This window comes from Onychostruthus taczanowskii, unplaced genomic scaffold (assembly GCF_017590055.1).
Source record: "Onychostruthus taczanowskii isolate IOZ18803 unplaced genomic scaffold, ASM1759005v1 scaffold6, whole genome shotgun sequence".
In the NCBI taxonomy this organism is placed as follows: Eukaryota; Metazoa; Chordata; class Aves; order Passeriformes; family Passeridae; genus Onychostruthus; species Onychostruthus taczanowskii.
In genome coordinates, this window is record NW_024503679.1 from 17,273,855 (window position 1) to 17,290,793 (window position 16,939).

The 16,939-nt window shown below is 45.2% G+C and overlaps 1 protein-coding gene across 1 annotated transcript in view; it reads left to right on the plus strand.

Annotated features, from left to right (window-relative positions):
- Positions 1-16,939, plus strand: part of IQCH (IQ motif containing H) — a 51,473-nt gene that overhangs the window by 32,056 nt on the left and 2,478 nt on the right. The window contains exons 15-19 of the mRNA XM_041418662.1: positions 5,419-5,539; positions 6,499-6,785; positions 12,227-12,394; positions 14,753-14,878; positions 15,409-15,470. Coding sequence (XP_041274596.1) covers positions 5,419-5,539; positions 6,499-6,785; positions 12,227-12,394; positions 14,753-14,878; positions 15,409-15,470 — 764 coding nt within the window. The remainder of the gene's footprint in view (positions 1-5,418; positions 5,540-6,498; positions 6,786-12,226; positions 12,395-14,752; positions 14,879-15,408; positions 15,471-16,939) is intronic.

The window sequence follows — 16,939 nt, forward strand, 5'->3', positions numbered from 1 at the left end:
TTTGTTTAGAGGTACAAACCAGAAAGGACAGCAAGTCACAGAAGTGTAGTAAATTTATAGAGATGGAAAAAGAGGAAAGTCAGTTCATTGGGAAAATAATTTTCATCTGAGGGCATGAGAATTGTTTGTGCACTTGCAGCAATCTCACTAAAATACAGAAAATGCACTTGCAGAAATCTCTCTAAAATACAGGAAAATGCCCTCAAATATTCCTGATCTCATTTTATATGAGAATTCGCATCCCAGTGTCCTGAATTTACAAATGCTGCCCTTGAAGTAAATACATGATTATTGTTTTGAAGAGAGATCTTTGAAGATCGTGACAATTTTGTTTTCTTTGCTCTGAAGGAAGATGTGGGGAGCCTTGAACATGCAGGATGCACCTCGCAAAAGACACAATTTGGAATATTTATTTGGATTAGAAAACAAACTAGCTAATAAAATTATGCTAATCTTAAATTAACATTCAGTGGGTAAACAAGCAGAATTATTTGAGGAGTTCACAGCACTTTGAAGATCCTTTTCCTGGCTGATTTTTGGCAGCACAGATTTGATCTTTGATTTCCCTGCATAGATTGCTTTCTGAGCAGGGATCTGGCAGCAAATTGCTGCTGCCAGTTTCGGAGTGTTTGCAGGAAATAGGAAGGATCTCTCTTCCTAAACAATCCTGGTTTATTTATTTTTTATTGGTCTGTTAGCAGATGTTGAAGTAGTTCAGGGCACAATGTAAACATGTGCTTTTCAATGGATGCTAAATAGGAAAGTGCACAATGAAAGGAGCAGTTGGGAGGGGGTTTGGAGCAGGGCACAGGGGGTTTTGTGGGCTTTTTGAATTTAGAATTAAAAGAAGTGCTTGATGTTTCTGTGCCCAAACCCTCAGCGTGCGGAGCGGCAGCGCCAGCCCGGCCGTGGCCCCATGTGGCGTGAAAAAAGGAGCAGCACTTGAAGGGCTGGAGATTTGAAAGGGAGCTCAGCTCCTTGTTCTGGGAGCCTGGAAGGGGCTGTCTGTGGGGTTTCTTGAAGCGTGGCAGATGTGCCTCAGCCCCACAAAAACCCCTCGAGTGGGAGCAGCGGCGGCCGCGCGTCCGGCGAGCGCGGATGAGCCCGGGCGGTGCAGGATTGTGGGCTCTGTGTTCAGCACCCCCTCCATGGCAGGCAGCTGAAATGGACCATTAGCTATCAGGGAAAATTGTCTTTGCTCCTTTCAGCAGATGGAGCAAATATTTTACAAAGCAATTTTACATAGGAAAAGCATTTGTGTGAGGCGGTAATGACGGCTGTTTGCCATGATGGGACCCGAGCTCAGAACGTGCTTTCCCAGCTCTGGGGAAGGCAAAATTGGCACTTTTTAAATTTTAAAATTTGCAGTTAACACTGAAAAGCCCGGGCTTGAAATCCGGTAGCGAACTTTAAGCAGATAGAGGGTGCTCAGTGTCACTTCCAAAGCCAATCCCAGTTTTAGAGATCTCTCCATTTATTCTGTTCACTGTGGTGTTTTGTGCTTCTGGCCAGGGTGGACCTGTCTGAATTATGAAAAAAGTGTATAATCAGTTTAATTAGCAAAACAGGAAATAATGGCAGTTATTTGGATATTTAGGCAGCAGTCACTGGCTTCTTCCATGGTTGCTGGTGTCACTGAGAACATCAGAAGGAGCTGGGCTGGTCCAGTGCCCACCCAGACTGGGGTAAGTTATCCCAGCTCCACTGCTCACAAGAGAAAGGATCTGCTTATCAATGGTAGCAAATGTCACTGTGCCATCCAAGGGGCATAAATTGCCACAGCTCCACTGACTGCAGCAGAGTCGTGGCACTTTGTATTGCTCAGGAGCTCTCTGCTGATTTTATTCCTCTCTGGCCCACTCAGCTTTCCTTAAAGGAATTTGGAGTTGCTTTCTTCACTCTGTATGCTTGTAAGGTCCAAATAATTTCCTTTCCATGTGGTTTTTAGCTAATGTATCCTGCTCTGCATCCTCTTGCTTTTCCCAGATCTTTCTTCCTGTTTCTATTTCTTCTTCCTATTTATTTATTTCTCTTCTCAACAGGCTTTTCAGCTTTTCTTTCTTTTTCTTTCTGTCTCCAGCAGATTTCCTACCACTGCCTTCAGCATCTGCCATGCTTGGTCCTAATTTTGTGTTGCAACTGCCTAAGAAAACCTTTCAAAATTCATCTTGCAGAAGGGTGAGAAATTATTTCTCATTTAGTGGGGAAAAACTGTAAATTTTTGGGTTTTGGTGCTTCTTCATTGTTATAAGAAGGTGCTAAACCAATTTGGAGAGATGTAAAGATTTCTACACGATGTAAACAATATTTGGGCTGCTCGTTTTTACTGCTACTGAGAAACATCAGCTGCAAGGTTGGAACAAATGCTCTGTGTTTCTGTTGAGCCTGTGGTCTTGGATTGTTTTGGGCCACATCAAGAGAGAAAACATTGGTAGGCTCTGCTGGAGATACTGTCCAATTTAAATGAAATTAGCCAGCTGAGCACTGATCCTTTTAAAAGGTTTGACTTCATGAGTGAATGTTGGATCCAGGCTTGAATTTGCCTACTAAAACTCCCTATAATCAGGATTATTGCCTTTTTAGAGCTTACAGTTGCAAAAAAACCCTCCAACCAGAATTCCAGGAGCTGATCCTTAAAGGGTGACTCCCTTCTGTGAGCACCCTGGCTGCCCAGGCATTGTTCAGAGCACTGCCACCTTGGCTTGGGGGGCTCAAGGGAGCTTTGGCAGATTTTCTTGAATTGATGATTTGTTTAAAATCCTGCTTTGTTTCTGGCAGACACGTTTGGTGCTCACATCCTTCACACTCACCAGAGCTGTGGCTGCCCCTGGATCCCTGGAGGTGTCCAAGGCCAGGTTGGAACCTGGGATAGTGGCAGGGATGGAATGGGATGGGATTTAAGTTCCCTCCCAACCCACAACATTCCAGGATTCCATGATTTATTATCCTAAAGCACCATCCTTAGATGTGCAAAAAGAACTTTCAAAAGGCACAGAAAATTTCCTTGGAAGTTGTGCCTGATTTTACAGCCAGGTTAGGGAGGTTTCTTCCACAGCCACGTGTGATCCTCCAGCTCTGTGTGAAAGGACAGACAGCTCAGAACTGTGGCACTGGAAATTTGTATCCCACTTTAATTGTTCCTCACACAAAACTTGGGCACAGCACTCCCAAATGCCTCCCCACCCAGCAGAGATTCCTGGGGTTTTTTTCCCCCTGTGATTTATCAAAATCTTTCAGGCAACCACTGCACACCTCATGCTTTGTTTGTGTTTATATTTCTGTATAAATGTTTAAACTGCTCCATCCCCCAAGTCAGCAGGTCTCAGAGGTGGGAGTGACAGGGGTGTTGCTGGGTGCACTGCCAGCTGGGAACTGATTTGTGGGGCAGCAATTCCAGGCCATCCATCATGGCTCACATCCTCTCTGCAAAGATGAGAGGATTTTCATGAGCCACCTCAGCCTGTGCCTTGTTGGCTCAGCAATAATTCAGCACAAATACAAACCCACACAAGGCCAATGGGTATTTGCTCACTGCTCTGCTGCTGCAGTCAGCTCAGCCATCCAAAACCAAAATTCCTCCAGATCCTGAGGAAATGAGCAGGGTAAAGAGCGGAAGCTGTGTAAATTCTGAGTTTGGATCTCATGTTTTATGTGCTCCTTTGGTTTTTGTTGGGTAAATTCTGAGTTTGGATCTTACATTTTATGTGGTCCTTTGCTTTATGGGTAAATTCTGAGTTTGGATCTTACATTTTATGTGGTCCTTTGCTTTATGGGTAAATTCTGAGTTTGGATCTTACATTTTATGTGCTCCTTTGTTTTATGGGTAAATTCTGAGTCTGGATCTTATGTTTTACGTGCTCCTTTGTTTTTGCCATGAGGTTGTGCTGCTTAGTGTATTGATCTACTGACTAAAACCATTTTTAACCCCTTTTTTGTGATATTTTTAAAGTCAAGAACATGTTTTTCTCCTTATTATACAGCAGGAGCCCACATATCCCATATCAGCATCACCATCTGAGCACCTCCATATTTTTAAGGTATTTTTCCCCTCAGTTGTCCCCCTCCCATGGCTGGGCAGCCGAGGCCCAGGTGGAAAATCCCTTTCCTGCAGTCTCAGGGTGGCTGCAGCCAGGAGCAGGGTTTATCCAGCTCTCCTGCCTGCAGAGTTCATCCCAGATTCCCCAGTTGTCCAGAGCAGCTGTGGATCCCTGGAAATGTCCAAGGTTGGATGGGCTTGGAGCAGCCTGGGACAGTGGGAGGTGTCCCTGCCATGGCAGGGGTGGCACAGGATGGGATTTCAGCTCCCTTCCCCCCCAAACCATCCAGTGATTCCAATCATTGCTCCATCCTCCTCGTGCTGGTAGGCAAATCCCAGTGAAGTCATTTTGAATTTGCATTTTTGGTTACTTTCCATCATGTGCTCCATGACAAAGCCCATCTCTACAAACTCACTGCTCCGGAAAAACAGCTTTAATTTTTTATTTGCTATTCTTAGCTGTCAGCCATAAGGTTTCCTCATGTTCCTCCAGAGCCTGGGATGAGGTGATTGTGGCTGAGGACATTGGCAGGACCAGAGGAGGGCTGGTCATTGCTGCAGCACGGGGTGCTGAGGAGAGGGGATGGAAAACAGAGGAAAGAGCCCCAGGGGAGCAGGGGGAGGCTCATGAAGCAGCAAGAAAAGGAGCCTGAAGCAATCCAGTCAGGGTCCTTGCACTTTATATGCTCCTGTTCTTCTGGGACTTTGGGGAGCAGTAAAAGCAGAGCAGTTACTTGCTGTATTTAATGGGGCTGGGCTGTGTGTGTGATAATAAAGAATTTAAAACTAGGAAAAAAGCTGTTGTAGCTGTGGAGTGACTAATCAAATTCCACCAAAGACACAGGCACTTGGGAATTTGTTACAGATATTTTACAGATTTAAAAGGATATCTCCTGCTTTAGAAATGCTTTTGCTTGATTATTCCTTTTTTTTTTTTTCTTTTTTTTTTCTATCTAAAGGGTATTTGGGTTGATAGAAGAGCTTGAACACAGAACCAGCAAAACTATTGCTGGCATATGTGACTATTTCAATATGCTGCTTCAAAATACAAGCAATGTACAAGTTATTGACTGCTGCTATTGATCCCAAAGCAGTTACCAAGTACTTGGCATTTTCAGATGCCAGATCCAATTATTGATATAAATTATAATGCAGGAGATGCTGTGCTGAGAGGGGGACTGGCTTTCAGAGAAGGACAGTTTTGCAGGAGGAGGGAAGAGGAGCAAGCAGAAAAATTAAAAAAGGCTTCCTGACTGTGGGTAAACAGTAACCACATTTTTTTTTTTTTTTGCCTGTTGGAGGCCTGGTTTTTAATCACCCCACAAGCAGTTTTCATTTCTGTAGTAAAATTGCTTGTGGTTCTATTTAATTTGTTTCTGCAGGAGCTAGCTTTGGTGAAGATCTCCCAGGAGCTGCCGGGCCTTTTAGCACAGCACGTACAGCCAGTCAATGAGAAACGATTCCCTACATGGGAAAAATTCCTCCAAACATTTCTTACTCAAGGTAAATAAGACTGCAAAGTCGCTGGGAAGTGTTAGAAGGACTAATTATGCCATATTGTCTGCCATATTCTTGTTAGTCTTGGGCCCATTTAAATATTTATCTCCTTTTATTTCTCCATTATGCTTCAAATGTTCATTTACCAATGAATTATAGGCCATTGTTCTATCATTCATTTGTCCTATCCAAGATTTTAGTCCATTTTAATCCTGGATTCTCAATCCATAAGCACCAACTCCTTAATCCTTGGCTGTCACCAAAGACTGTTACATTTGGGGAAAGGTTTTAGGGAATTCCAGGACGTGAGGTAAATGTAAGAATATTTAATATATAGATTTCTTTATGGAAGAGACAAGGATGAATCAAAGCCTTGAAGGCATTTTTCTTTTTAAATAATGCCACTTAACACATCTAGTACCAATTTTATTACATAGTTTTTTGTCCCAACAAATTGGATTATGGCATTATATGCAAGGAAAAGGCAAATCCAGAATGCCAGGCAGTTACCTTGGTGATTTTCCTATGGAAAACCATGCTGGAAATTGTTATTTCTGTGCCAAATTCCTCTTGTGGGTAAATGCCACAGGCAGACTCTTATCTAAGACCATTACATGGATGGGAGTCTCCAAGATGAGCTCCCAGCAGGAGTTACCATCCCCCAAATCCCAACATTGCATTTCCCAGCTGTTGTGGGCTGGTGCTGAGCTGGATTCACTCCTGCTACCCCAGAGCCTGTTTTCCAGTCAGCTGTTGGATTGATCCACTTTGGAAATGAGAATGAAAAGCCACTAATTAAACTCCTTTCTCCTCCAAGAGATCCACGATTCTGGCTCTGCTGCTCCCCTTGCACTGATTTATTTGCTGTCTCTCCAGTCCCCCCTGGAGCTGCTGGCTCCATCCTGTGCACTCTGAAGGGCAGCACTGCTGGATTTGATCCCAGGACAATTCCTTTCCAATTCCAGGTGGGGTGATCGAAGCCTTCCCGTCCTCGGGCAGCGTCACCAACCTGACGGTGGATCTGCTGATAGAGCCAACGGGGGAGGTGACACTGCTGTCATCTGGAGATCAGCTCCACGCTGAGGGGCCCCTCAGATCTTCTGGCACCACCATCCCACAGCGTTCCGTGGATCCTGAGGTTCTCAAAGCTCTCTGCCTGAAAATTGGGGAGGCCTGTAAATCCAAAGGAGTGCTCGGCTACTTCTCCGTGGACTTTGTGGCTTTCACCCATCCCCAAACGAGGGAGCAGCAGGTGAGTGGGGCACGTTTGGGACCTCACCCTGTCTCCCTGAGACTGAGAAATTCCAGCTTTCCTGTGGAACTCCAAAAAATACCAGGAGAAAGCTTTGCCCTTTGGAACAAGCAATTTCCAAACTCTGGGGCACGTGAGCTGAGGGAAGCACAGGGGTTTTCTAACAGCACCACATGTAGACCTGAGGCATCTCCTTGTTTTTCACTCTCCTGACATTGTTTTCTTCTGGAATTTTCACTGAGGACCTCAGTGTTTAGGATGTTTGACTGTAAAGGGAACATCCCTGGATTTCAAGGCTGTGGGGAGCTGGGGAACTTTGAGGTTTTTGGGAGCTGACAGCAGTGTAAGGGTGGCTGTGGTGAACCAGAGAATCAGAATAATCACAGAATGGTTTGGGTAGGAAGGAACTTTAAAAACAATCTCATTCCAGCCCCTCATTCTAGCACCTTCCCCTATCCCAGGTTTCTCCAAACTCCTTCCAGCCTGGCCTTGGACACTTCCAGGGGTCCAGGGGCTGCCACAGCTTCTCTGGGCACCCTGTGCCAGGGCCTGGCCCTCACAGCAGTTTGTGAGCTCTGGAATTCAGATCCCAGTTATATTTGACTCCCACAATGGATGTGCACAGGCATTGTAATCAGAGCTCTGGATGAGCCACACTGGCCAAGTTCCATGAAAGTTCTTTAGAAAGATGAAGGGATGACATTCTCACCCAGGGAAATCCACGGGAGCTCTGCCAATTGCTCCACTCAAGCCAGGAGGTCACTGACGTGCAGGATTGCTTCCTGGATTATTAAGGTTGTGACATTTCCTGGAACAAACAAGGACACATTCAATCATTTGGTGATCCTTGTGGCTTCTTAGAGTTCCTGTCTGTTCCATCTTGGTTTTGTTCCCTTGTTCCCAGCTGATTTTTACCTTAACATTTCCTATGTTTATCAGCATGTACCATCCATCTTGGTTTTGTTCCCTTGTTCCCAGCTGATTTTTACCTTAACATTTCCTATGTTTATCAGCATGTACCACAACTTTAACATTATTTAAGCACAGGTTTTTAAATTTAACTGGATGTGGAGGCAATTAATGAGGCCATCTGTCTTGGGAGAGAGAGAGATCACACAAAGGCTTGTGTTCCTGAAAGCACCATTTTTTTGGCAAACAAGAAATCCTATCAGACCTTTGGAACATTTGCTCACTCCTTTCACAAGTGTCCCCTTGAATGCAGTAGGTGGGAGGCTCAGATGCATTTCCTGGATACTCAGGAATTTTTTCCAAGTGTGTTTTACAGAAAATAGTGATCTTTGGAGCACTAGGAGAAAAGGATGGATAAGGAACAATGTGTGTTGTCACACAGCTCAGTGGGCAGACAGAGCCTTGGCTGCCACGAGATCCAAGGGGCAGGGAAAGCTGGGACTCCACAAAATTCCCTGTTTGCCTCAGGGCCTCAGGAATTTGTTTCCATCTCAGTTTCAGGCACCTGTGCCTTGATCCTGAGGGGACGGGAGATGGAGATGCTGTCTTCAGTGTCTTGGGGAAGAAGTGGAGGTGCATAATTTGGAGTGAATCCCTTCTGATTCCCACTTTATTTTTCACAATGATCATTCCAAGCCAAGCCTTGGCCCCTCAGAGTGAAGTCCTGCCCAGTGCTGACTGTCAGACCCCACCTGGGAGCTGCACCCAAATAAATCCACTGGATTGAGTGGGAATATTTAAACACATCGACTTCCTTACATCATAATTTGGAGAAGCAGGACCCTAAACCACCTTTTCCATGGGTCTGGTGGCTTTTGCACAGCCCCAGCCTTTCCCAGCAGTAGTGAGGGAATAATAATTTGGATAAAGTGCTGGGGTTGGACAATTCCCACAGCGTCCCAAGCTCTCTCCAGACAGAACATAACACATTTTTATGTGCTGTTTTCCAACAAGAGCCACGCTGCTGCCATCAACCATCTCCCAACCCTGTATCCAGCAGCACAGAGGAGCTGCAGTGCCCTAAAATCGGAGTTTTTGGGCGAGCCCCAGCCCATGCCAGCAGCTGCCACGAGATGGCAGCCGGAGGAGAGCCTGCCAGCACCGCCCCAATCAATCCTCCTGCAGGGTTTAAAAGTCATAAAAGCCACTCTCCTTCCAACGCCCAGGCTGCATTAATATTTTACTAATTGACATTTTTACAGTATCACTCAAGCACTTCTTTAAAACTAGCACGGGTGCTCTTCACAGTAACGCAGCCGTCGATAGCAGCAGAGATAAAACAGTTAAAGCAGAGAGAGCCCAGCTGTAATTTAGTAACTCTTTAAGAATTTACGTTTCCTTCCCTTCTCAAGTTTACATTCTAAAGCTGAAGTGTTTTTATGGAAGCTGTAAAGAATTCCAGCATAATTGTGACTTTATTCACTGGAGATGTCTTCAGCACAAAGCGCCGGCTCTGAAGCTGTGTGTGCCCAAGGAGAATCCCCTGGAAGCAAATGTTTCCTTGGATAAACAGCCAGCAAGTCTTGCAGGATGTATTTCTAACTCTTTGTTTTTCCATTGGTGCGATTCTGGAGAGTCATAATCTGTTCTGGGCTTAGCTTGTCCCAAAACCAGTCTTAAATCTAAAATCTTAACTACTGCCTCTACCTCCTGCCTTGGGACTTTGAAAATCAGATATCACTTCTAGGCTGTTCTTTTCCAGTCTAATTTCTGAACATAAATTCTGAAAATCCCCACATTTCAAATGAAAACTCCTTGTGTTCTGCTATTTTTCTATGCAATCCTGTCAGGATTTGACACCCCCAATCATAAATGTGTACAATTACATCTCTGCCCTTATTGTGTATGCTCAGAAAATGGGGATGGGCTCAATAACAGATGTTTGTTAATCTGTAGGATTGTATCATTCTTTACTTAAACTTCACCTTTGCACAGGTCATCTTTTAAGAGCTCCTGATTTACTGGAGGAGATGATTTGTGTGGCCAGACCCCTTTTCCAGGCCCTGTGTTCTCCCATTTCTGTAGCAGCACAAAGGGGATTTAAAGGACATTTTTGTGTTTCCATGGCAAAAGGGAATCCCCTGCTAGGATAAAGCTGGAAAATCTTGTGCCATCTGATCCTTCTTCCTTTCTCCCCCACGTCAGGGATGTTCTGGGACACATCCAGGGCAGGAGGGGACATGGCCACAACCAAAGTGTTCTCAGAGAGCCCTGAGCCAGGAAAACAATCCTTGGGGGTGATCCCAGCTGGCACCAAGGAGTGACCATTTGGCTGCTCTGAGTTCCAGCAGGGGTGGTTCAGCCCCAGGCTCAGGGATGAAAGGAGGTGGACAGGTGGCTTCCAGCCATGTTTGCCTTCCTCCTCCTCCTCCTCCTCCTCCTCTTCCTCCTCCTCCCCCTCCCCACACCTTATATTGGAAAATGCAAAATATTACAATGACTTTGCCTGAGGAGGACATGAATCTGAAGGAGGTTTTGGAGCCCTCCTTTGTTACAACAGGGGTGGATGGACACTTTCCTTCGTTTTGTAGGCAGCAGCAGAAATGGGGCTGAGATGATGAAATCACACACAAAAACTATTTCATCCCCTCTGGAAGCAAACAGAAACTCCTTAAACCAGTCTTTGGTCAATCTCATCATTCCCAGCACAAAAGTTGCCCTGCTAAAAGCTTTTTCTGTTCTTCCCTGCTCTGCCAGCCCCTCCCTTGGGCAGGCTGGAGCCATTCCCTGGAGCAGGGGCTCCAGGAGAGCTCCCATCCTTCCCAGAGCAGCTCCTGGGCACCAGCCTGGCATGCTGGGGCTTTGTTTAGATGGTGTGAGATGGATCACACAAGTAATTACTGGGTTTTTATCTCCATCTGAAATGAAAACAATGTCACTTGCTCGTGTTTTGATTGTAGGCACTGACCAGGTGGGATCTGGGGAGTAACTCCTGCCCCACACCTGGTAGGGTTTGTGTGGGTCCCTGGGAGGGGGGAGTGGATTCATCCACTGCTGATGGCTGCTTAGCTTTGCCAGGCTGCTTTGTTAATGTTTTATCTGCCAATAAATCCTCAGCCCATTCCCTGCATTTTGCTCTGGGAATCACTTCAGTCACAGGGATGTTTTGGCTTAACCTTTTTTATGGTGCCCCTTCAGTCCAGCTGCCTCCTGCAGCTCTGTTTGTGTGGTCAGCAAAGCTTCAAGGGTGGATCTTGAGGTCAGGTGTAATCAGGGTCTGGACTGAGAGCAAACACTTCACTTGGAGCCAGTGAACAGCCCTCAGATATCCAAGATTTTCAGTCCCTGGTTGCCTCATGCAGCTCTGTCATTTCTTTCTGAGGGCAAAGTTTTAATTGAGAGGGTAAAACCCAGCTCAGATAAGATCTAGGACATATTGACAGAGATTTGTTGATAATATTTATCGAAATTAATGGAACACTCCCACAATGTGAATAGTTTATAATTATTATTTGGCTCATTGAAAAGGTTGGCACACACTGGAAAAGGAGAAATGGACAACAAAGTTCCTCCTGTCTCACAGAAGTGATGATAACCAATAAATTATTGAAGAAAATTAAGTATTATAATTGGGGAACATTCCCCTATTACTAAGTAAAGCCAGCCATTAGCATCCAATTTGCATTTTAGACCGTGCAGCAGGAAATATTTAAGTTGACAAATAGGATATTTAATACAGCAACAGATACTTGGCAGTTAGACATTAACAACTGTTACTGGGGTGATTTATTCCCCATTATCCAAAGGGCATTACTCTGTGCATATGATTCTGAAATTAACTCCAGTTTTCCAAGAGGCCTTGGCTGCCTGACCCCTTAATATCCTTATAATGAGTCCATTTACCATTCCAGGGCTGAGGCAAGTTGTTCACTGGGAGATTTGTTTTAAGGGGTCCTCTGTAGGGCAGCTCTTGGTGTGTGGGAACATTTCTCACTGGCAGGGATTTTTAAAGTGGGAAAAACTCAAGCTCTGGTTATTGGGGTGGAGAAGCCTTGCAGAAGCAATCCATGGTGCTTCCCTCAGCCTCCCTGAAAGATTATTTCTGAAGTCACAGAAGAGTTCTGGTTGTTCCTGTTTGGAAGTGGTTTGTGGAATCACATAATCCCAGAATGGTTGGGGTGGGAAGGGACCCTAAAGCCCATCCAGTGCCACCCCTGCCATGGCAGGGACACCTTCCACTGTCCCAGGCTGCTCCAAGCCCTGTCCAACCTGGCCTGGGACAGTGCCAGGGATCCAGGGGCAGCCACAGCTGCTCTGGGCACCTGTGCCAGGGCCTGCCCACCCTCCCAACCAGGAATTCCTTCCTCCCATCTTCATCACTGCCAGCCCTGCCCCAGCACCAGGAAGCCAAAAGCAGGAATGCCAACACACAGGACAAATAAAAGCAGAGATATTCCTTCACAATTGCTGAATTTTACTCTTGTTGTTGTTCTTTGTAATTTATTTGAATGCCCCTCTTTGTTTTTGATTAGGTGTGGGCAACAGACCTTGACCTTTGCTACAGTGACCAGCTGGCCTTGAGTCAGCTCCTGGTGTACCTGACAGATGGAAACCTGGATTGTGGCTCCAGCATCCTGCAAGCACCTCTGGGAGCAAAGGAAAGCAAAAGCCAAGGGGTTCAGCACGAGGGGACAAAACCTGTAAGCAGTGATGTGTTCCCCAGTAGAACCATTCATGGAACTCCCAGTTCATGTTCTGTTCTAGAGGAGCTGAAGCTGCTCCCTCCAGGTTTTAAACTGCTGCTCTTGGATTTTACCAGCCTAATGAAGTCATGGGCTAACAGCACAGTAGGAGTTAAAGTGGAACAATCCCATCCCTGGAAGTGCCCAAGGCCAGGCTGGACAGGGCTTGGAGCACCTTGGGATGTCCCAGGTGTCCCTGCCCATGGCAGAGGGTGGAATGGGATCAGCTTTAAGGTCCCTTCCCACCCAAACATTCTGGGGTTTTATAAAATGGGAAGAGAAAGGTCTTTAGAAAAGTCAGCGTAAGAAGTGCCTGTCTGTGTACACACATGTATGGATTGAGAACAAAAGCTGTTTGCCATATTTTGACAGAAGATTCACAGCTCCCTTTTTACCATCCATAGAGGAGGGAATGTATCACCATTCCAAAAATGTCATGGAGCTGTAATTTAGAGGTTAACGAGCTCTTGATCCATTGTTCTCGTCAAGCAACCACTTTTAGTTGGAGAGAAGTAAATTAGATCTGATTAGTCCCAGTAGTCCAAGTTTTAGAAATGAAAAGTAATCAAGTAGCAACTTTTTTTTTTAATTAAAATTCTGTCAGAATTAACATAAATTGTCATTATATGGTTTATTTTTAATTCTTTCTGTATTTCTGAGATTTTTATCTCCTGAAGAGTTAACTACAAGACTGCAGTCTCCCAGGAAAAGAGAAAAAGCAACAAACCAAGAGACAAATGTTTTTACTGCACATGATCTGTAATGAATGATTAAGTAAAACACTTTGTGTAAAATTATGATGTTAATAATGATTCTGTCCCTTTTAATTTATTAGATATTCTCCATGCTGGTAGGGTTGATTTTGATAAAACGGAGCAGCCCCGCAGTTTGCGCGAGGATTTTATTTTTAGAACTCCTTCTTTGAAAGAACAAATTTCCTAGATACTGCTGCTCCTGTAATTATGTACAAAACCAATCACTCATTATAGTTAGGATACATTATCTTCTAGACAGATGAGGCTAAATAAGCAACACATTAATAATTCATCCTGCAGTTCATTATGCATGTGTATGCATGCTTTGTAGCTGAAATAAGCACCTCATCAACCTGATGCCAACCCTTAAACAATAGTTCTGTGTTATTGCAGCCACATTCAAGTTTACGCTTGTTAAACTGCTGCTTGGATTATTTTATCAAGCATTCATTTATTTGTGGTCCCCTACTGCAGAGAAACAGATTTTGGAAGCTCCTTTTTTAAGTTAATGACTTGAGCAATGGGTGTTATTAATTCTCAGAATATTATAAACATGATTAATTTTCAGGCAGAGATGTATTAGATCAGGATTTCAGCTATGTCAACTTAAATGAGTCAATGTCAAAACAAATATCATTTTAGGGAAAATACTGTAAATTACAGGCTTTGATGTGCAGTGTCCCTGCTCCCAGGGACATGAAAAACACCACCAGGAAAGCCCTGGTTTAGAACAGCTCTGCTCAGAGCTCCTCAGAGCAACATCTCTGTTCTTCTGGCACTGCTGAGAGTTTAAACTTATCCAAGGGGGAGAGAGGGCAGGGGCAGGTAGGATATTGGGAATAAATTCCTCCCCAGCACAGGTGCCCAGAGCAGCTGTGGCTGCCCCTGGATTCCTGGAATGTTCAAGGCCAAGTTGGACTCGGTGCTCTCACAGAGCTCAGTGACCACTGAAGCTGTGAAAACACCAAAATGTGGTTCATGGAGCAATTCTGTGGCTCTGATCTGTCAAACAGGGGTCTGTGGAAATGTCTGTGTCCAGCAGAGCCTGTGAGGAACAGGAATTCCTCCAAATGGAGCCTTACTCCTCGCTGAGTTCACTGGCAAAAAGCCATTGATGGAATCACAGGATCCCAGGATGGTTTTTGGGTTGGAAGGGAACTTTAAGCTCATCCCATTCCACCCCTCCATGGGCAGGGACACCTTCCATTGTCCCAGGCTGCTCCAAGCCCCGTCCAGCCTGACCTCGGACACTTCCAGGGATCCAGGGGCAGCCCAGCTTCTCTGGGAGTTCCATTCCAGGGCCTGCCCACCCTCACAGGGAACACTTTCCTCCCAATATCCCACCTTATCCCACTCTCTATCTGTTTGAAGCCATTTCTTGTCCTGTCCCTCCATCCCTTGTGAAAAGTCAGTCAGTAATTTAGCATTTAGCTGTTGGGTTCTGATATAAATGGTGTGAAAATGAGGAATCCTGGGTGAAAAGTCAATAATTTAGCATTTAGCTGTTGTGTTCTGATATAAACTGGTGTGACAATGAGCAGTCCTGGGTTGTTCTCTGCAGCCTGTCCCCAGCAGCCCCTGGTGTGCCGTGGCCAGCAGCCAGCTGAGGCATTCCAGCCTCTCAGGGATCTCCTACAACCTCCTCCTCCACATGTGCAAAGCTCATGGGATTGGATTTGACCTCCAGGTACGAACAGGAAAGACGAGGAAAATGTGGCATTCATTCTGCAGAATTTTTGTTTGTAAATTCTTTTATGATAAAACCACTTCTAGCAATATAAATTATAAATTGTAGAATTGTTAGGGTTGAAAAAGACTTCTAACATCATCCAACCATTAACCCACCACCCCCATGTCCACCACTAAGCCTCAAGTGCCACACAAACCTATTTTTCTTTCAATTTAAGTGCATATAAGACTTTTAGGGGTTAACCTGATTCTTAATAAAAATAACTGTGTAAGGAGATAATTTTTAAGATACTTTTGACCATCTCTTACTGCTTTGAAACCCAAATACTTGCTGTGGAATAGACTCTGCTGCATTTATTGTGTTCTCTACAATAAGTTAGAACAATAATCTATTTAAACTGAGCAAGAATTCCTTACACACAATTCCAACCCAGCCCTCCTTAGTTTGGGTGTGTACTTACCGTAACACATTTATTACAATTCCCACAATTTTAGGAATAAATGAAGCAATTTTATCTTCATTAACAGGAAAAACAGGGAACAGTTTTTGTGTTGTATGAAGACCAGAAGCGACACAGCCTGGGAATGATGTAAGTGTGAAGTGTCCCTAACCCAGGGTGACAAAGAGCTGGGGACACTCTGGGACACAGCCTGGGAATGTTGTGGGGACTGTCCCTAACCCAGGGTGACAAAGAGCTGGGGACACTCAAGGACACAGCCTGGGAATGATGTAAGTGTGAAGTGTCCCTAACCCAGGGTGACAAAGAGCTGGGGACACTCTGGGACACAGCCTGGGAATGTTGTGGGGACTGTCCCTAACCCAGGGTGACAAAGAGCTGGGGACACTCAGGGACACAGCCTGGGAATGATGGAAGTGTGACTGTCCCTAACCCAGGGAGGCAAAGAGCTGGGGACACTCTGGGACACAGCCTGGGAATGATGTGGGGACTGTCCCTAACCCAGGGTGACAAAGAGCTGGGGACACTCAGGGGCACAGCCTGGGAATGATGTGGGGGCTGTCCCTAACCCAGGGAGCTGGGGACAGCCTGGGTGTGCAGGGAGTGACAAAGGCCAGGGAGGGAATGAGCAGCCTGAACACCTGACTGTCACCTCCTGCTCACAGAAGGGCCCTGACTCCTCCCAGGACTGGCCTTTGGGGGAGTTTTAGGGTGGATTTCAGCATTTCAGTAACACAAGAAGGCCAGGACTGTGCTGAGCCCAGGGGCTGGTGGCAAAGCAGGCTCAGGAGCTGCTGGAATTGGCTTCAGGAGAGCTGCATTCCCTTCAGGAGCATCTCTCCCATGGATTAGCACAGCCTTACTCTTACAGGCAACATTATTAAAACCATGACTTCCAGGAGACAAAGGAGGGTGAAGTTAAATGCCTTTTTACATTGCTCTTGCCCAAGTTTCCTGCCCAAATAGGATGTAATAAGTGAGGAGCTGAAGCGTTGTGCTCTCAGCCTGTTCTGTATTCCTTTGATGCTGCAGCTATTTCATTAATGACCTGGATAACAAAACAGCTTCTTCAAGTGCTGGATGTGCCTGCAAGTGTTCTGGAGGGCAGGAACAGAATTCAAAATGATCTCCACAAATTGAAGGAACAATATGAGAAATAGAATTAGGTTCGGTTGGAACCAGGTGGAAGAAATTACATTTAGAGAGCAGTAATGAATATGAGGAACAAGGAGGTTTTGGGAACTGTGAATTAAACAATGTCGTGATCCTGTGGAAAAAGATAAACAGTGTATCCTGGGAGATGCTGGAAGAAATCCTGCTGTTCTGTGAGAGGGAGGCAGTGAAAATATTTAGAGTTCTGGAGAGCATGACTGACATGGAAAGACTAAAAAGGAGAGGGAGGGCAGAAATGGGATCTGCTAACGATCTCCCAGCACAGAAAAAGCCTCTGCAGGAAGGGAAAATCTGATTTTTTTGGTAGGAGGACAAGAAGAAATAAACTCAACTTGAAACAAAGAGGATTCCTGTTGTCTGCCATCACATTTTCAGAGCAATTTCATAGCCTTAATTGGGAAATATTTTCAAGATTGTAGGAGTTGGAG